General features: G+C 42.6%; 1 protein-coding gene across 2 annotated transcripts; it reads right to left on the bottom strand.

Moving 5' to 3' along the window:
- Window positions 1-1,088: 1,088 nt before the first annotated feature.
- On the bottom strand, window positions 1,089-11,839 carry LOC109875861 (zinc finger and BTB domain-containing protein 18-like). Of its 2 annotated transcripts, none has more exons than XM_031835200.1 (2): window positions 11,468-11,839; window positions 1,089-5,883 (listed from the first exon to the last, which is right to left on the bottom strand). In XM_031835200.1, the coding sequence occupies exon 2, from the start codon at window positions 5,867-5,869 to the stop codon at window positions 4,247-4,249; it is 1,623 nt and encodes a 540-aa protein (XP_031691060.1). In that variant the 5' UTR covers window positions 5,870-5,883; window positions 11,468-11,839; the 3' UTR covers window positions 1,089-4,246. The 2 variants fall into 2 exon arrangements, with proteins under 2 accessions (XP_031691060.1, XP_020323880.2); XM_020468291.2 differs by lacking the exon at window positions 11,468-11,839 and adding an exon at window positions 8,421-8,798.
- Window positions 11,840-22,011: the final 10,172 nt, after the last annotated feature.

The following is a 22,011-nucleotide window of genomic DNA, read 5'->3' as shown; positions in this document are numbered from 1 at the left end:
TTTACCATGTAGCGGTGTATGTAGCTAACTACTGGAACTTCACACTACTGTTTTACCATGTAGCGGTGTAGCCAACTACTGGAACTACACACTACTGTTTTACCATGTAGCGGTGTAGCCAACTACTGGAACTACACACTACTGTTTTACCATGTAGCGGTGTAGCCAACTACTGGAACTACACACTACCGTTTTACCATGTAGCGGTGTAGCCAACTACTGGAACTACACACTACTGTTTTACCATGTAGCGGTGTAGCTAACTACTGGAACTACACACTACCGTTTTACCATGTAGCGGTGTAGCCAACTACTGGAACTACACACTACTGTTTTACCATGTAGCGGTGTAGCCAACTACTGGAACTACACAGTACTGTTTTACCATGTAGTGGTGTAGCCAACTACTGGAACTACACACTACTGTTTTACCATGTAGTGGTGTAGCCAACTACTGGAACTACACACTACTATTTGCAAAAATAAAATATGGGTGAAGTAGGCAAGAATTTACTTTATTTTTTGGCATCAGACCTTCCTAATTCTCACTTGAAACATTGTTTTTGTGATTAATAGGCTAAATTAAACATTATGTTAATATCTGTTCTTGCAATTTGTAATCTGATATTTACAGATGATAATTTTTCACAAAGTAATTTGGATGTAGTGAACTACTTTTTCAAAGTAACTTTAGTTAGGTAAACTATATATTTTTAAGGGTAGCTTTAGTGTAGCTTAACTTCCTCCAGTGTGAAGTAAAAGGTAGCTTGGCAAACTATATTTTCAGAGTAGCTTCCCCAACATCGGTAATTGTAACATTTGATTGAGCTTGTATCTAATACATACAGGCCTCTGAGAAGTCCAGTCGGTTTAAACACTTATGAAATTAAATTAAGAAAAAAATGTGTATTACAATAATTTCAGCAGATGACATCTTCCTTCTGTTAAAATATGACTGTGGCTCTAAGCTGTATTAATAAGTATAATAAGCATTTAACTAATCCTCTAAATGTGCGGTAGTTTTGTGCTGACTGAATGGTACCCATGTTATTCACTCTGTGACAAATTAAACACACACATTTACATTGGAGTTGAGTTTTAAGGTTCTTATAATTTATTGCAGTTTGCACACAATTTAAAAATTTCAACAACAGCACACCAAAAAAGTACAAAACTAAACAGCCTTAGAATTTACTCCCCTTGAGAAAAAAACAAAACATACTATGATTGTCAAAGCTAAATGCTTAAATCCAGAAAAATAAACCAAATCTCACAGGGAAGCAAATATATTTGAATCAAAATCTGCTTATTTTTCAGACAGTGATTGTCCTTTTCAACCAATTTCTTTCTATTTCCCCCTCCCCTCTCTTCATTGTCGTCTACATTTGAACGTTTTTTCCCCCATTGGCTCTTTCCTGTTTTCAAGTAACCAAAGTTGGATTGATGTAAACGGAGATGCTTATTGGATCATTTCACAGCTTCCTTTCCATTTCAAAAAGGTCAATAGACAGTCCAGTTACACAGACTTTCAGTGTTCCAGTGATAACGTGAAAATAAACCAAGCTGTTTACAGTAGTTTAAGGCGGTCAAGTACAATAAGAAGTCAGCAATAATTGTAAATAAGTCTTCAAACAGAGAGCTAACTCACATATGATATATTTTCCATGGATGCAAAGAGATCAATTACCACTGTGCAAAATGCCATGAGTGTGTGCAGTTGGCAAGGAGCACCCATGTCACCAGCTGATGCTGCCACCACCACGTCCACTGAAGAGCAAACCAAACCCCCGGACCAGTGTGGACATGCCAGACATGCCAATGTGCAGACATTCATAACCATACTAATAACAACTTAGTTTGTGTAGAGTTCAACTTTTGCTTTTGTTCGATTGATTGATTCCATGATTTTTGTGCACAAACATTTTTTGAGTGCAGATTTTTTCTCAGAATGTTCACATTCCTAGAAATGTGAAAAATCCAAAATAAAATATTGAAATAAAGAACAGTTCAAATGAAAATTAGATATTATAATATTAAGGTTAACTCAATCATTTCACGATTAAATACATCTCCTCTTGAATGTAATAGTATCCATGATTTCGTGAATCTATAATTTATAACTGTAATTTTCATAAAGGCATATTTTCAGCAATAAATCTCAGTTAAATAAGCTTTAATGGTGCAATCAAGCATGCCAATTCTCCCCCTTCAAAAGTAAGGATTACGCTTTCAGTACAAAACACGCACATGTACATACATACAGTACGTACATAGGAGCACTCAAACAGATACACGCAGACATTCAAATTAGGAGCGTGTAGTGCTGCTCTCTGATTCTTCAGCTTTTACCATTTAAAACAGAAAGAACCTTCAGGAGTACTCAGGCTTTACTGTTGAAACAGAAAGAACCTTCAGGAGTACTCAGGCTTTACTGTTGAAACAGAAAGAACCTTCAGGAGTACTCAGGCTTTACTGTTGAAACAGAAAGAACCTTCAGGAGTACTCAGGCTTTACTGTTGAAACAGAAAGAACCTTCAGGAGTACTCAGGCTTTACTGTTGAAACAGAAAGAACCTTCAGGAGTACTCAGGCTTTACTGTTGAAACAGAAAGAACCTTCAGGAGTACTCAGGCTTCACTGTTGAAACAGAAAGAACCTTCAGGAGTACTCAGGCTTTACTATTGAAACAAATAACCTTCAGGAGTACTCAGGCTTTACTATTGAAACAAATAACCTTCAGGAGTACTCAGGCTTTACTATTGAAACAAATAACCTTCAGGAGTACTCAGGTATGAGCAGGTGAGCATCTCTCTCATAGATCAGTGCGAAACATTCTCATTGGCCGCACAGTTAGAAACAAGTGTCAAATAAAAATATAAATAAATTACCCACAATGCTTACTTAATGTCGATGAGAAAGCAGAAAATACCAAAGCAGAATGTTAACTGGATATAGCTACAGTAGTTGGGAACCTTAACTCCTTGACCACCATGCAGCAGAGTAGACTGTGATGAAGTACTGTGTGGGCGGGAGGCAAACACAGTAGAGGAGATCTTCAGTAGATTAGTTAGGTCACTACTGTCATTCAGCCCACACTGCCACCTCTGTCAGTCTGAAGACAAACTTCACCAAACTCAAACCCAAGACCAGTGCATTGACACAATATCTTCACAGCCCAGAAGAACATTTCAAAGGAGTCCCGACAGACTCTCAAAAGGAGCAGAGAAAATAAATAAACTACTTAAGAATGAAATAAGTTAATTTAGAATACACCCCCCCCCCCCCCCCCCCCAAAAAAAAAATAATAATAATCAAAATCATATTCATGCATTTTCCATAACTGGAATATTCCGGGTTTCTTAACCAACTGCACCCTTGGATATTCACATAGTCTGTTCTATATTTGCTCAATTACAGTGTACAGTTATACAGTAATTCACATTTCAAATATACAGGTTGGACTTCATGCAATATCAGATCCCATTTTCCAAAAATAAATCCATAATCACTACAGAAACCTATAGGATACAGCCAAATGAAATTAAAGGGATGTTTAAAGGCAGCAGATTTAAGAAATTGTATAATAATCATTCATAAAGAATTTTTGAAAATACTTGAATTCATGTGAAAAAGGAAGCTGTACATTGCATGAGTGCCATATGTCTTTCATCAGTCAAGAGCTTAAGGAGCAGAGGCTTGTTAGAGCAGACCTCTTTCCAGTTTCCTTAAACACACACACGCAAACGCACACACACACCAATGAAATTTGATAATAAAAATATAGTGCACTATATACACACATATTAATACACACACACATATGTGTACTGGTATAAATTGATGAGCAGTACCCGTTTAGTGTATTCTAATAATCTTCAACGTCAGTGTGTTACCTGAACACTTCATATGGTTGTCGTTGAAGGTGTGCCTTAGATTAAGGAGTGTATCTATACACAAGAAGATGACATAACACTGGCTGTTGATACCAGCGCCCATGTTTTTTTATATTGAACAAATAAAAGATGAGAACAGAACAAAGGACTGGAACTGAAAACAGTAGTAACATCTTCATGTTCTATTAAAGTGCCATTTAACCAGATGTTGTAATGTACAAGAAACATGACTAAATCAGACCCCTCTCCTACCCACAACCCGTGCTCCAACTCCCTTACCTCTCTGCCCAACCTTCACTGACACCTCTCTCATTTAGCTTAAAAACAAAGGAGTCCTGATTATTTCAGCAGGCTTCACTTCCACAGTTCTTGAGAACTATCCTCTATGGCCCAGTCCCTGTGGAGGGTGGGTAGGTTGAGGCCTTCACTCTTGACAGAGAGCGAGTTGACCAGTTCGCAGTGGAACTTGCGGATGTGGCGGTACAGGTCCCCGGACTGGGTGAAGCGCCGCTCGCACCACTTGCAGGCGTGCGGCTTCTCTCGGGTGTGCACCACGGCGTGCCGGCTCAGGTTGTGAGAGTACTGGAAGCTCTTACCGCACGTGGTGCATGTGTATGGCTTCTCTCCAGAGTGAGTCCGCTCGTGGCGCTTCAGGGTGTACATGCAGGAGAACGTCTTGCCACAGATGGAGCAGGTGGGCACGTTGATGTCGCTGGCGGGCTTGGCGCGCACACCCTCCTGCTCGCGAAAGTGTGTGCTGAGGTGGATCTGGAGGATGTGCGGACTGGGAAACACCTTGTTGCACAGCGGGCACATGAAGATCTGAGTGTGAGGGGCGTTCAGCATATTGGACACGTAGGGCAGCAGGGTGCTGTCGATGCTGGCCGTCTCAACCTGGGCCCTCTCACTCTCTCCGCCCAGCATGTCATTATTGCTGACCTTGTCGTCACGCTCCAGTTCACTGGCCAGGGTGGCATCACGCAGGGCTGACAGGTGGGCCTCCAGGCGTCTGTGAGCATGGCTGCTGACCAAGTGGTGGTTCAGACCTCCGTTGGTTCTGGGAGGGGTGGCTTTGGGCCCGCTGTGGTCCATCTCGTAGTCACCACTCACCAGGTCCTCATGGTCTGAGCCCGTGTTCTTCTCCTGCTTCACCTGGACCAGGGTGCCCTGCAGGCTATCTGGTATCACCACACCACAGAAGTAAGGGTTATTGGACAAGGCCTCGCTGGGCCCAGTCAGGCTGGACTTCACAGACAAGTCCAGGACACAGTCTGCATCCGACGACACTCTGCGGGAGCCACGGGAGCCCACAGACCTCCGGGACAGGGAGCCTATAGAGCTGCTGGGGCTGCCAGTTGGCGATTGCAGCTTGGGGGGACTGCCATGGGCGTCATCTTCCCCTGGGCTGGTGGCAGTGGCCGGGGTGCCTGCCCGGTCAGTGGGTAGCCTTATCCACAGGCTACTGGGGTCCTGCTTGGACTCCAGGTCCTCATCGTCACTGGGCAATAGGTCAGCTGTGGCTGGTTGGCCCGTGCTGCCCTCGGAGAAGCTCTCTAGTTTGTCAGAGCAGCTGGAAGCGTCCTCCTCCTTCTTGGTGCTGTCTGCCTCCGCAGTGGCTTTGTGCTTCAGCTTCTTCTTGCAGACCTTGACAATGTGGTACATGTGGAGGAAGCTGGCTGCAGCCAGCACATCCTCCACGGGCAGGGCTTTGAACTGGAGCTTCCCCTCGTACATGAACTCCAGCAGGAGAGCAAACGCCGGGGCTGTAACAATGTCGCTGTTCAGATGAACAATGTCCCTTTTGTCCAGCTGGTCCTTGTAAAAGAGATGGAAGTACATGCTGCATGAAGCCAGCACTGCTCGATGGGCCCGGAACTGGGCATCGCCGACCAGCACAGTGGAATCACAAAGGAAACCCTGATGCCTCTGCTCACTCAGACACTGTAGCAAATGTCTGCTGTGGTCTGGGAACTCCATGATGTCTTCATAACCTAGAACAGACAGCACGTGTTAGAGGCACATTATTTTAGAAGATGCTAGAGGTACATTATTTTAGAAGATGTTAGAGGTACATTATTTTTGTTTTAGCTTGTAGACAATCTGTCTGGATCCACTCACCCACTCTCACCTCATGCACTCACTCACCCACTCTCTCACTTACCCACCCACCCACCCACTCTCTCACTCACTCACCCACCCACCCACTCTCTCACTCACTCACTCACCCACCCACTCTCTCACCCACCCACTCACTCTCTCACTCACTCACTCACTCACTCACTCACTCACTCACTCACTCACTCACTCACTCACTCACCCTCTCTCTCACTCACACTCTCTCTTACTCACCCACTCTCTCTTACTCACCCACCCACTCTCTCACTAACTCACCCACTCTCTCACTCACTCACCCTCTCACTCACTCACCCTCTCTCTCACTCACCCTCTCTCTCACTCACCCTCTCTCTCACTCACCCTCTCTCTCACTCACCCAAAAGGGAACAAAAATGTGCCTACACAAGAAATCCTTGACATTTTAAAATACATTCACAAAAAAGTCACTAAAACATCACCAGACACATTTTCCTTTTTAGATTCTGCTAACATGTTTTACCACCAACAAACTCCAACTTTCAGACACACAAACACCAAATAAAAAACAGGTAGAGTCTAATTGCTCCATAAACCTAAATGTTTCCGGACGATATTTGGGAGAGGTGTTACTCTAGACTGCGACCAATGGCTGCTCCACATGATCACAGAAAGGCTTCAGCAGCTAACCTCCTGGTCACACAGATGTCTCCCCGCCCGCCTGCTAACTGAACTGCTTCCACGCTTTACTCTCCCAGCTCCTAGTGAGGTTATTTTTAATAACCCACATCGGCCTGGCCAGACTCTTTAGGTAACAGGATTTCAGGTACACATGCAATCCTCACATACACAAGCTACCGATTCCAGAGGCCTACTGTAAGTATACTGAGAATAACGACTGTACACGCGGAATTGAAGGGTTTGAAAAACAGGTTGCCTTGTTGGTAATTACAAAAGGCCTTTTATTGTCAACTCCCACTGCTATTTATATTTGCTAAAAAGAGAGTCCTATTCCAGAAAAGCTTTTCATTAAATAAACTTGAATAATAGAGATTCATACTTTTGAATGAGAAAAAAAAAGATCACACCTGTAAACCAAGTATCTTTTTTTTTGCCTGAAATAATACATGAGCCTGAACATTAAGCAGTTAAATAAACCCTTTTGAATGTGAGTGAACAAGTGTGCGATCCCCCTCACTGGAGCAGAGTTCAGATTTTCCTTAATGGGAGGCTTACAGGGACAGGGATGTCCAACCCCCCAGGCAACTCCCACCACCCCACGCTCCCCCTACCTCAAATCTTTCTAGAAACCGCACATCCTACCTAAAGAGAAGGCACTGAAGATTTACAGTACAATCCCTTTAAGTGCCCTGTAGTCTACAGCCATCCTAATCCTTAAGATGGTTAAAAATAAAGATAGTAGGACTCACAAGGTAGCAGCGATCAAATTAGGGGTCTGTCAGGACAGAGAGGGACGGAGAAGGAGGCTTACAAACATCTGATCCAGCTGACTGTGGCCATATGGCAGCTGCTGCCCAGATAAAGAGATTAAGACTAGGAGGAGTGCGATTACAGCTGTCTAGCCAATTCAGGCAGCTCAAATCTGCAACTTCTAAATTAGTCACCACCAACAGAAAAAATGAACACAAGCCAGGGAAAGAGGACATCAGGCTTTCAAGTTATTTCAAAGACAGTTATTTTGTATTTTTTTATTGAACCTTTATTTAACTAGGAAAGTCAGTTAAGAACAAATTCTCATTTACAATGACGGCCTACCGGGGAACAGTGAGTTAACTGCCTTATTCAGAGGCAGAACGACAGCTCTGGGATCCGGGATCCCATCCAGCAACCTTTCGGTTACTGGCCCAACGCTCTAACCACTAGGCTACCTGCCGCCCCAAAATTTTGATTTGAAAGGTTGAATTATTCCTAGGAAAAATTACCCTATAGATTTGTATTTAATTTTTTTACATTGTTTGTGGATGTTTTAAACAGAATAACTTTATGAGTATAAAGATTTACAATTTTGATAGTAGCAGTTATCTGTTGGATCAGATTTGATAAATTAATACTGTGTTTACCAGACAATGTAAATACACGTTAAATTGCATTTAATCATTAGTTAAACACAAATTAAGAAATGTATTTTGGTTGAAACAAGTGACAATAATTTCAACATACATTCAACTCCAAGCCCAACTTGCTCACTACAAACCAGAGAAAAACTAGGAAAACTCTTCCTGACTACACCAGTCCCCTGCTTAGCTACAGTAAACAACTACTGTACACATACACAACATGTAGACTAAATCCTTCACTTCCTATTCCATAGAGCTCTGACTAAAAGTAGCCTGACCCTGGGAAAAGCCCTGGAAAAGCCAGAGCTACTCATACAAAATAACACCCTCCCAGGGCCCCGGACCCCTTCCCACAGTACCTGCAGTATGCATCAACTTGATTAAGTCCACTGTAGTAGAAAAGCTGGGCCGGCTGCAGCTTTTTTGCAGAATCAATGAGGGGGTAGGAGAAAAAAAAATGCAAACTGTGGAAGACAGATGCAAAGTGGAGGAGATGTTGGAGGGGAATGAGATACCTCCTCCTGAACACAGATCCGCACACACACTAACTCCCAGTCTGTGCATTAGAATAAAAGACTGGGGGATGGCAGCCTGTCAGCTGCTCTGACATCATGTTCAGATGGAAATGCTACCTCCAGCTGTGCTCCTTTTACAGCCATATGCTACTCCTCTACACTCTGCCACCAGCCTCTCCTTTATACAACTTTGTTTCTTTTTCTCTCCTCTCTCTAAAAAAAGGGGGTACATGTATTGAGGTGCTTGGGTGGAAAACTAAACAACTTCCCCCTACCTCTTCACTCTAAAGGATAACTTAAGAAAATAGGTCTGTGTGAAAACCAACACTTTTTTTCTAACCTAGTTTCCTGCGCAATGAATTTAAATACCCTCAAGTTGTGTTTTTTTTTTTGCCGCCTGCTCTCCTTCCAGTAACCGTAAACAAAGGCCAGCACAGCACATTTTCAACTGACAGATCCATGCAGCTGATATTGTTTTCAACAGTTGTATGGTTCACTGCCCTTGCCATTACCGTAATTCATTTCCCTAACCCTTTGGACAACTGACAGAAAAATGTAGAAAATAACAATGGGAACAATCGTATTGACCTCATGGGTGATATTCTAAATTAAACAAAAACTACACTATTCCTTAATGGGCTGCCTAAAACTGACTACAGCTTCTGCTTTCTTTTGTGAAAGTATTCCACTCTTTCGTGTGAATATTTCAGTGGGTATTTTTATTCCACAAGGAATTCATTTATCTGCCATGTGAATGGATGAGAGCCACACATCTATATGCAGCACATTATTATTCATAATAAACAATAACAATAATAAACAATAACAATAGACTGCTCCCGTACATTGGCTAACCGGGCTATCTGCATTGTGTCCCGCCACCCACCATCCGCCAACCCCTCTTTTACGCTACTGCTACTCTCTGTTCATCATATATGCATAGTCACTTTAACCATATCTACATGTACATACTACCTCAATCAGCCTGACTAACCGGTGTCTGTATGTAGCCTCGCTACTTTTATAGCCTCGTTACTGTATATAGCCTGTCTTTTTACTGTTGTTTTATTTCTTTACTTACCTAACACCTTTTTTGCACTATTGGTAAGTAAGTAAGCATTTCACTGTAAGGTCTACTACACCTGTTGTATTTGGCGCACGTGACAAATAAACTTTGATTTGATTTGATCATATATTAACATTTTTTTTGTGTAGCCTATATAGATGTGAACTTTACATTCAAGACATTCAACATGTTCCTGTTGACATAAGGGGCATTTCTTAAATGTATTTTATTTTTTATTTCACCTTTATTTAACCAGGGAGGCCAGTTGAGAACACCTTTATTTAACCAGGTAGGCCAGTTGAGAACACCTTTATTTAACCAGGTAGGCCAGTTGAGAACACCTTTATTTAACCAGGTAGGCTAGTTGAGAACACCTTTATTTGACCAGGTAGGCCAGTTGAGAACAAGTTCTCATTTACAACTGCGACCTGGCCAAGATAAAGCAAAGCAGTGCGACACAAACAACACAGAGTTACACAAACGTACAGCCAATAACACAATAGAAAAATCTATATACAGTGTGTGCAAATGTAGTAAGATTAGGGGCAAAATAATAACAATTTAGCAATTAAATACTGGAGTGATAGATGTGCAGAAGATGAATGTGCAAGTAAAGATACTGGGGTGCAAAGGAGCAAAAAAACAAAAAAACAATATGGGGATGAGGTAGGTGAGTGGGCTATTTACAGATGGGCTATGTACAGATGGGCTATGTACAGATGGGCTATGTACAGATGGGCTATGTACAGATGGGCTATGTACAGATGGGCTATGTACAGGTGCAATGATCGGTAAGCTGCTCTGACAGCTGATGCTTCAAGTTAGTGAGGGAGATATAAGACTCCAGCTTCAGTGATGTAATATAATTCTCAAGTTTTGTTATGAAAATGTACAAGATCAAAACCTTTAGAAATGAATAGCAATTTATGCTAATGAGTGTAGCCTATACTTTAGAAAGAGGAGAAACACACGAATATATAGGCCATATGTAGGCTGATAGAACAAACCTATGGCCAGATATCTTATGTTATTCATATATATCTTTACATTACCTTCAAATCAGTGACGCTGCACGCAAATGGGAAAATTGGAGTTGCACCTAAATAATTAGCCTATATTACCGATTCAGGATCCGAGGCTTTCACAGAACAGTCTATTCCTTTCACACAAAAAAAAGGATATCATGTATCATTAAATAGCCCTAGAGTGTGTTTGGGTAATTGGTAACAATGTTACAACATTAATATTACAATTTGCAACACATAACACTTAATCCAAATATATACATTGTATCATTGCCATTGCCTTTCTTTGGATTAGCCTAGTCTACAAAAAGATCAAAAGCCAGGAAACAACTGTCATAAATTAGCCATTACTTCCATAAACTTCTTGAGACCGGACATGACACACTACTACCGATACAAGCAACTGATCAATGTATTTGTCAACCTCTGTAGGCTACTCCTCCAGGGTCTGGCTACCAACATTTCTCTGCGCTGCTGGTTCCAGAATGGAAGACTGTCGCGAGCAACACAACAGAACATTCGCCAGACTACAAATACAATATCTCTCGCGCGCACACACTAACGCAATCAAGCTAGCTAGCCACGGTGGTTAACAAAAAAAAAGTACACGTTCGATCAGTAGTAGGCTATAGCAGTTCTGTAGCAGGCCCCGATGCAATGCCGACAGGCACTACGAAGGAGCTAACATAGCAACTATTATGTGAACACAACAGTCGCTAGAAAGGATTATTACTTTTTCCTCTTTCATTCTTTAACCTCCTTTCATCACCCTTTCGGACTGTGGTATTAAAGGCACTTACAGACAACAAGCTCCAATGTCTTCCTGCGTCCTTCGTCAAATCCTATTGAGACTGAAAAATAACTAGATTGACTTTCAACAAATGTCCATAACAACCTGCAGTGGCAGGAAAGACGGACCGAGCGAGCGGAGAGAGAAGGGCTTCGGCAGCCAGATGTTTCCGAGCTGTTGCTACTAAACTCCAGCTACGGTAGAGGCGTCTGACTGACAGCGCAAAAGCCAATAGTGCTTGTGATAAGAAAAGTGAAGGCAAATTGGAAGCAGTCGTTGAAGAGGGAGGGATATGTCTACTGGGTGTAGGTTGACACCAGGCAACAGTGAGAAGGCAGAAAAAAGGCCAAGCGAACTGGTTCCCTGAACAGACTGGCGCAGAGCACAGAGTGAGCGAGAGGCTGAGCGCAGGGTTTCGTGGGTACTGTAGTCATGCTTCGACCAATAGAGAGGAAGAACAGGTGCACTACCTTTATTTATTTTATTTATTTTACCTTTATTTAACCAGGTAGGCAAGTTGAGAACAAGTTCTCATTTACAATTGCGACCTGGCCAAGATAAAGCAAAGCAGTTCGACAGATAAAACGACACAGAGTTACACATGGAGTAAAAACAAACATACAGTCAATAATGCAGTATAAACAAGTCTATATACAATGTGAGCAAATGAGGTGAGAAGGGAGGTAAAGGCAAAAAAAGGCCATGATGGCAAAGTAAATACAATATAGCAAGTAAAATACTGGAATGGTAGTTTTGCAATGGAAGAATGTGCAAAGTAGAAATAAAAAAATAATGGGGTGCAAAGGAGCAAAATAAATAAATAAATAAAAATTAAATACAGTTGGGAAAGAGGTAGTTGTTTGGGCTAAATTTTAGGTGGGCTATGTACAGGTGCAGTAATCTGTGAGCTGCTCTGACAGTTGGTGCTTAAAGCTAGTGAGGGAGATAAGTGTTTCCAGTTTCAGAGATTTTTGTAGTTCGTTCCAGTCATTGGCAGCAGAGAACTGGAAGGAGAGGCGGCCAAAGAAAGAATTGGTCTTGGGGGTGACTAGAGAGATATACCTGCTGGAGCGTGTGCTACAGGTGGGAGATGCTATGGTGACCAGCGAGCTGAGATAAGGGGGGACTTTACCTAGCAGGGTCTTGTAGATGACATGGAGCCAGTGGGTTTGGCGACGAGTATGAAGCGAGGGCCAGCCAACGAGAGCGTACAGGTCGCAATGGTGGGTAGTATATGGGGCTTTGGTGATAAAACGGATTGCACTGTGATAGACTGCATCCAATTTGTTGAGTAGGGTATTGGAGGCTATTTTGTAAATCACATCGCCAAAGTCGAGGATTGGTAGGATGGTCAGTTTTACAAGGGTATGTTTGGCAGCATGAGTGAAGGATGCTTTGTTGCGAAATAGGAAGCCAATTCTAGATTTAACTTTGGATTGGAGATGTTTGATATGGGTCTGGAAGGAGAGTTTACAGTCTAACCAGACACCTAAGTATTTGTAGTTGTCCACGTATTCTAAGTCAGAGCCGTCCAGAGTAGTGATGTTGGATAGGCGGGTAGGTGCAGGTAGCGATCGGTTGAAGAGCATGCATTTAGTTTTACTTGTATTTAAGAGCAATTGGAGGCCACGGAAGGAGAGTTGTATGGCATTGAAGCTTGCCTGGAGGGTTGTTAACACAGTGTCCAAAGAAGGGCCGGAAGTATACAGAATGGTGTCGTCTGCGTAGAGGTGGATCAGGGACTCACCAGCAGCAAGAGCGACCTCATTGATGTATACAGAGAAGAGAGTCGGTCCAAGAATTGAACCCTGTGGCACCCCCATAGAGACTGCCAGAGGTCCGGACAGCAGACCCTCCGACTTGACACACTGAACTCTATCAGAGAAGTAGTTGGTGAACCAGGCGAGGCAATCATTTGAGAAACCAAGGCTGTCGAGTCTGCCGATGAGGATATGGTGATTGACAGAGTCGAAAGCCTTGGCCAGATCAATGAATACGGCTGCACAGTAATGTTTCTTATCGATGGCGGTTAAGATATCGTTTAGGACCTTGAGCGTGGCTGAGGTGCACCCATGACCAGCTCTGAAACCAGATTGCATAGCAGAGAAGGTATGGTGAGATTCGAAATGGTCGGTAATCTGTTTGTTGACTTGGCTTTCGAAGACCTTAGAAAGGCACGGTAGGATAGATATAGGTCTGTAGCAGTTTGGGTCAAGAGTGTCCCCCCCTTTGAAGAGGGGGATGACCGCAGCTGCTTTCCAATCTTTGGGAATCTCAGACGACACGAAAGAGAGGTTGAACAGGCTAGTAATAGGGGTGGCAACAATTTCGGCAGATAATTTTAGAAAGAAAGGGTCCAGATTGTCTAGCCCGGCTGATTTGTAGGGGTCCAGATTTTGCAGCTCTTTCAGAACATCAGCTGAATGGATTTGGGAGAAGGAGAAATGGGGAAGGCTTGGGCGAGTTGCTGTTGGGGGTGCAGTGCTGTTGTCCGGGGTAGGAGTAGCCAGGTGGAAAGCATGGCCAGCCGTAGAAAAATGCTTATTGAAATTCTCAATTATGGTGGATTTATCAGTGGTGACAGTGTTTCCTATCTTCAGTGCAGTGGGCAGCTGGGAGGAGGTGTTCTTATTCTCCATGGACTTTACAGTGTCCCAGAACTTTTTTGAGTTAGTGTTGCAGGAAGCAAATTTCTGCTTGAAAAAGCTAGCCTTGGCTTTTCTAACTGCCTGTGTATAATGATTTCTAGCTTCCCTGAACAGCTGCATATCACGGGGGCTGTTCGATGCTAATGCAGAACGCCATAGGATGTTTTTGTGTTGGTTAAGGGCAGTCAGGTCTGGGGAGAACCAAGGGCTATATCTGTTCCTGGTTCTAAATTTCTTGAATGGGGCATGTTTATTTAAGATGGTTAGGAAGGCATTTTTAAAAAATATCCAGGCATCCTCTACTGACGGGATGAGATCAATATCCTTCCAGGATACCCCGGCCAGGTCGATTAGAAAGGCCTGCTCGCAGAAGTGTTTCAGGGAGCGTTTTACAGTGATGAGTGGAGGTCGTTTGACCGCTGACCCATTACGGATGCAGGCAATGAGGCAGTGATCGCTGAGATCTTGGTTGAAGACAGCAGAGGTGTATTTAGAGGGGAAGTTGGTTAGGATGATATCTATGAGGGTGCCCGTGTTTAAGGTTTTGGGGAGGTACCTGGTAGGTTCATTGATTATTTGTGTGAGATTGAGGGCATCAAGTTTAGATTGTAGGATGGCTGGGGTGTTAAGCATGTTCCAGTTTAGGTCGCCTAGCAGCACGAACTCTGAAGATAGATGGGGGGCAATCAGTTCACATATGGTGTCCAGAGCACAGCTGGGGGCAGAGGGTGGTCTATAGCAGGCGGCAACGGTGAGAGACTTGTTTTTAGAGAGGTGGATTTTTAAAAGTAGAAGTTCAAATTGTTTGGGTACAGACCTGGATAGTAGGACAGAACTCTGCAGGCTATCTTTGCAGTAGATTGCAACACCGCCCCCTTTGGCAGTTCTATCTTGTCTGAAAATGTTGTAGTTTGGAATTAAAACTTCAGAATTTTTGGTGGTCTTCCTAAGCCAGGATTCAGACACAGCTAGAACATCCGGGTTGGCAGAGTGTGCTAAAGCAGTGAATAGAACAAACTTAGGGAGGAGGCTTCTAATGTTAACATGCATGAAACCAAGGCTATTACGGTTACAGAAGTCGTCAAAAGAGAGCGCCTGGGGAATAGGAGTGGAGCTAGGCACTGCAGGGCCTGGATTCACCTCTACATCGCCAGAGGAACATAGGAGGAGTAGAATAAGGGTACGGCTAAAAGCTATGAGAATTGGTCGTCTAGAACGTCTGGAACATAGAGTAAAAGGAGGTTTCTGGGGGCGATAAAATAGCATCAAGGTATAATGTACAGACAAATGTATGGCAGGATGTGAATACAGTGGAGGTAAACCTAGGTATTGAGTGATGAAGAGAGAGATATTGTCTCTAGAAACATCGTTGAAACCAGGAGATGTCATTGCATGTGTGGGTGGTGGAACTAATAGGTTGGATAAGGTATAGTGAGCAGGACTAGAGGCTCTACAGTGAAATAAGCCAATAAACACTAACCAGAACAGAAATGGACAAGACATATTGACATTAAGGATAGGCATGCTTAGTCGAGTGATCAAAAGGGTCCGGTGAGTGGAGAGGTTGGTTGGTGATTTAGACAGCTAGCCAGGGCATCGGTAGCAAGCTAGCATAGGATGGAGGTCTGTTAGCCACCCCTTACGTTCCGTCAGTAGATTAGTGGGGTTCCGTGTGGTAGAGGGGATTAATCCAAATCACACAACAACAACAAAAATAAAAACAATAGATATAGTTATAGAGGCCCAAGAAGAAAATATAATAATAATAATTTAAAAAATAATTTAAAAAAAAAAATAATAATAAAAAAATTGTCCGATTGTCTATTCAGATAGCAGCCGGTAAGACAGCTAACGGTTAGCAGGCCGCAGATGGGCGTTCAGGTAACGTCGCGACGTTCATATTGTTGAAATAAAACTTTTGTCACCGGGTACAAAATGAGGACTGCAACGAAAAGGTCTGCGAATATAAGGCAATTCACGCGTAAAATAACTCCGTTGGAAGCGAGCAGAATGCATCAAGGTAGCACAATCAATTGTTCATTCATTGGTTTGAATAAAGTGATTTTCTTTCTAGACAATTTTTTCTGACTTTAGTAATTTTCCTATTGCCATGGGATAGCCTATAGATTTTGCAAGAATATTAAATAGTTTATGCATAATGTCATGATGAATAGGTTAGCCTATCATAGTAGTCCTATGTCTATAGTCCTATCATGAGACAATGCTTAGCCGACTAAACTCAACTTTATGATTTACGTTGGAGTTGTGCGGTGACTAGCGTGTGTGGACTGGAGCTCCGACATCACATAAAATGTACTTTTTCATTAAAAAAAACTACTGATGTCAGCAACCAAAGAAAAGCTACCTGAAATCAGTAGCTTAAAAAAATACATCTAAACTTAATTGTATGTGAAGTCGGATTACCCTTCCGCCCACGCTAGATGCAGTCGACTCCATAGTAAATCACGGAGTTTAGTCGGCTAAACTATGCTAAACTATCAGCAGGTTCATTCACTAGCGATACAATTAATGGCCCAAGTCTCTGTTCATTACAGTGTGTCTCAGGGACATACAATAACCATGTCTTGATTTGATCTCGAATACGTCCACTCTCACGTCAACAATTAGCCTAATGTAAATTAAAAACGAATAGGCTATTTTGTATTTCTATTTGTAATATATGTTATATTGTACAACACTATAACTTCATTTAAAGACGAGCAACATTATGCTGAAGTTGCATGTCTCCTTTGATATGAGTTTAGGTTATATCTTATAGGCAAGATATTCTAAGACTTGGTGAGAACCTTATAGGTGATAAACACGTTATAAAACATTATATACTGTATTATAATATGGAGGTTCAAACTTCAGTCAATTTCGAGACATTTCATTAGAGCATCCAGTTTTGTAAGCAACGTAAAAAGTTGCACCGAGTGCCAGGGCAGTGATCACCCATGCAGGACCGTAAATCTGGAGAACAAGAGAATCCGTTTGTGACTACAATCACACGAACAAAGATATAGGGGCCCCAAAGTTAACATGGGCCTATTGAGAGGTATTTCATGAATTTTGGAAGTGGTATGATGTTATGTCTTACAGATGCTCCATATGTACATAAATACCAAATAACAGGTTGCTTGTGTTGAGGTTGTAGTGGAAATCCAGTCTGGACATTTACATTCCTAAATTCGTCCCAGTAAACTAATTGGTGTTACTAATAGAGTTCAAAAAACAGTAATGATTCACAGTATTTAATCAAAAATACATCACATCTTTAAATGCACATAATGGCCTTATTATGTGACAAATGAGTGAATGTTAGCAGCATTGTTTGTAACAGAAAAAAAAAATCTTCAGAAGATTTTATTCAGAAGCAGTTATTCAAATTGGGTACATAGACATATCATCACATAATTTGATGTGATAATTACTCAGAGCTTTCCTATAATCAGAGAGAGCAACTACTGGATTGTTGCTCTCTCTGATTATAGGAAAGCTCTGAGTAATTATCACATCAAATTATGTGATGATATGTCTATGTACCCAATTTGAATAACTGCTTCTGAATAAAATCTTCTGAAGATTTTTGAAAACAAGCAGGTATTGAGAAAATGCCCACTACATATTTGAACAATGTTTTAAAAAACCTACTATTTATTTTGATAAATGCTTCAATTATGGATGGCTTGACATGACTGATCTTATTGATACTTAGGTTTCACTTTTTCACTTCTGAAATGTGTATTATTGTCAGGGGTACAGTACAATTCAGATGCTATCAACAGCACTTTTTGAAACCTGACGCCAATGTGTTGTGCTCTTCCATCACTCAGAAGCCCCTGTGATTTACATAAACATTTTTACTTTAAAACTCCTTTTGATCCCAAAATTATTTTTGAGTCAACAGATGCTGGGCTGGAACAGACTTGTGCCAAAAACAGAGATCTTTGAAATTGTACTTTCTGCAGTTCTCTGTTCAAAACCAATGTCAAATATGATTTCTAAATGTTGCCCATTTAGAGATGCCTTTTCATTTAGCAGTGAAGGACATTGAGAAAAGTAATTTTCATCCTAACAATATAAAGGATGAAAATGCACCAGTTCAATTTTGAGCAACATGATGTATGTGACAATTAATCATTCCACAAATGCATTGCATTTCTTTGCAATTTATATTATTGGAAATAAATAATTTATTATATTTGTATATGTGTCAATATAAGGTTGGATATTTACAGAGAGCAGCAAATTAATTTCTCTGCATTTTGAGAGAGAGAGAGAGAGAGCGAGAGAGAGAGGCCTGTCTCTACAGTGATATACTATACACCAGCCTCTCTGTCACACCCTGACCATAGTTTGCTTTGTATGTTTCTATGTTTTGTTTGGTCAGGGTGTGATCTGAGTGGGCATTCTATGTTGTGTGTCTAGTTTGTCTGTTTCTGTGTTTGGCCTGATATGGTTCTCAATCAGAGGCAGGTGTTAGTCATTGTCTCTGATTAAGAACCATATTTAGGTAGCCTGTTTGGTGTTGGGTTTTGTGGGTGATTGTTCCTGTCTTTGTGTTGGTTACACCAGATAGGGCTGTTTTTGGTTTTTCACGTTTTTTGTATATTGTTCTATTTTCATCTTTATTAAAGATGTATCACAATAACCACGCTGCGTTTTGGTCCACCTCTCCTTCAACAGAAGAATCCCATTACACTCTCCTTCTGCATTCCTTCCTCTTGGGGTCACTGTGGATTCCATGTTTGGGCTCCACATCTCTCTGACTGTCACAGTACAGGCAGAAAATCTTTAATAGTGATCGATGCCCACTGTAGTAGTCACATATTCAACATACATTTTTTTATGATGAGAAATGATTAAATTATGCAAAAAATCTTATTGATTTGTTTGTAAATGTAATTTACATGTCAGTGTTCTCAATAAGGTCTTGTACATATCTTGTACATTTTTTCTTTTACACTTGTTTGGTTTCTTTACATGACACAGATGCCAACAGAGAATGTCTGTTATAGCTCTATTCGCCATTCTAAGCAAAACAAAGCAACAAAGTAGAATACATTTTTAAGCAATGTCTGTAAGAAGGCCTTTTCAACAGAGTACACAAAATCCCCCTCCATGTCCTCAATAACGACACACAATGACATGAAAACCTTTGTGCCCTATGAGTTCTGTAACAGACAACTCACCATTTTTGCTGGTCTGTGACTCAACGACTTCGCCCTCGGTCAGAGGGGAATAAGGCAGCCTCACAAGAGTTACACACACAGGAGGTACACACACATTACAATGGTTGTTTTAAAGCAGTCATTTCGGACGACTGTGTGATCACGCTCTCCGTAACCAATGTGAGCAAGACCTTTAAACAGGTCAACATTCACAAGGCCGCGGGGCCAGACAGATTACCAGGACGTGTACTCAGAGCATGCGCGGACCAACTAGCAAGTGTCTTCACTGACATTTTCAACCATTCCATGACCGAGTCTGTGATACCTACATGAAGACCAACATAGTCCCTGTGCCCAAGAAAGCAAAGGTAACCTGTCTAAATGACTACCACCCAGTAGCACTCACTTCAGTAGCCATGAAGTGCTTTGAAAGGCTGTTCATGGCACACATCAACACCATCATCCCTAGAACCACTCCAATTCGCATACCGCTGCGACAGATCCACAGATGAGTCCATCTCAATCGCACTCCACACTGCCCTTTCCTACCTGGACAAAAGGAACACCTTTGTGAGAATGCTGTTCACTGACTACAGCTCAGCGTTCAACACCATAGTGTCCACAAAGCTCATCACTAAGCTAATGATCCTGGGACTAAACACCTCCCTCTTCAACTGGATCCTGGACTTCCTGAAGGTCCACCCCCAGGTGGTAAGGGTAGGTAACAACACATCCCCCACGCTGATCCTCAACATATGTAAGTACGGTCACTCTGGGGACAACGTCATCGATGCACTTATTGATGAAGCCAATGACAGATGTGGTGTACTCCTCAATGCCATCTGAGGAATCCCGGAACATATTCCAGTCTGTGCTATCAAAACAGTCCTGTAGCTTAGCATCTGCTTCATCTGACCAATTTTTTTTATTGATCTAGTCACTGGTGCTTCCTGCTTTAATTTTGCTTGTAAGCAGGAATCAGGAGGATAGAAATATGGTCAAGTTTGCCAAATGGAGGGTGGGGGAGAGCTTTGTATGCGTCTCTGTGTGTGGAGTAAAGGTGGTCCAAAGTTTTTTTCCCTCTGGTTGCACATTTAACATGCTGATAGAAATTTGGTCAAATGGATTTAAAGTGCAATAAGGAAGGGCTCCATGATGGCGCAATAAGGAACTGCTCCATGTTGGGGCAATAAGGAAGCGGCTACTAGGAAGTGCAGGGACATAAATTAAGGTTACAGCTCAACGATGGAAAAAAGGATAATACATGCGGGCAGCAGAGGCATCATGCCCATAGGGGGCACAGGGGGCATGTGCCTCTTCAGATTGGTCCTGTGGGGGACACAGGGGGCATGTGCCTCTTCAGATTGGTCCTGTGGGGGACACAGGGGCATGTGCCTCTTCAGATTGGTCCTGTGGGGGACACAGGGGCATGTGCCTCTTCAGATTGGTCCTGTGGGGGACACAGGGGCATGTGCCTCTTCAGATTGGTCCTGTGGGGGACACAAGGGCATGTGCCTCTTCAGATTGGTCCTGTGGGGGACACAGGGGCATGTGCCTCTTCAGATTGGTCCTGTGGGGGACACAGGGGCATGTGCCTCTTCAGATTGGTCCTGTGGGGGACACAGGGGCATGTGCCTCTTCAGATTGGTCCTGTGGGGGACACAGGGGCATGTGCCTCTTCAGTTTGGTCCTGTGGAAGTCACACACAGGACCAACGACATGCCACTGGCTTTGAGAAAAGGCCAATGTGTCTATGTATGCGGATGACTCAACGCTATGCACGTCAGCTACTACAGCGACTGAAATGACTGTAACGCTTAACAAAGAGCTGCAGTTAGTTTTGGAATGATGTTAGTCCTAAATATTTCCAAATATTGCCCCAACATAGAGCCCTTCCTTATTGCCCCAACATGGAGCCCTTCCTTTTTACACCAAAATGGAGCCCTTCCTTATTGCACCAACATGGAGCCCTTCCTTATTGCACCAACATGGAGCCCTTCCTTTTTGCCCCAACATGGAGCACTTCCTTATTGCACCAACATGGAGCCTTCCTTATTGCCCCAACATGGAGCCCTTCCTTATTGCACCAACATGGAGCCTTTCCTTATTGCACCAACATGGAGCCTTCCTTATTGCACCAACATGGAGCCCTTCCTTATTGCACCAACATAGAGCCCTTCCTTATTGCCCCAACATGGAGCCCTTCCTTATTGCCCCAACATGGAGTCCTTCCTTATTGCCCCAACATGGAGTCCTTCCTTATTGCACCAACATGGAGCACTTCCTTATTGCACCAACATGGAGCCTTCCTTATTGCCCCAACATGGAGCCCTTCCTTATTGCACCAACATGGAGCCTTTCCTTATTGCACCAACATGGAGCCTTCCTTATTGCACCAACATGGAGCCCTTCCTTATTGCACCAACATAGAGCCCTTCCTTATTGCCCCAACATGGAGCCCTTCCTTATTGCCCCAACATGGAGTCCTTCCTTATTGCCCCAACATGGAGTCCTTCCTTATTGCACCAACATGGAGCCCTTCCTTATTGCACCAACATGGAGCCCTTCCTTATTGCACCAACATGAAGCCATTCCTTATTGCCCCAACATGGAGCACTTCATTTTTGCACCAACATGGAGCCCTGCCTTATTGCACCAACATGGAGCCCTTCCTTTTTGCACCAACATGGAGCCCTTCTTTATTGCCCCAACATGGAGCCCTTCCTTTTTGC

Source organism: Oncorhynchus kisutch, linkage group LG11, assembly GCF_002021735.2.
Source record: "Oncorhynchus kisutch isolate 150728-3 linkage group LG11, Okis_V2, whole genome shotgun sequence".
Classification (NCBI taxonomy): Eukaryota; Metazoa; Chordata; class Actinopteri; order Salmoniformes; family Salmonidae; genus Oncorhynchus; species Oncorhynchus kisutch.
This window is presented reverse-complemented; position numbering and strand designations above follow the sequence as displayed.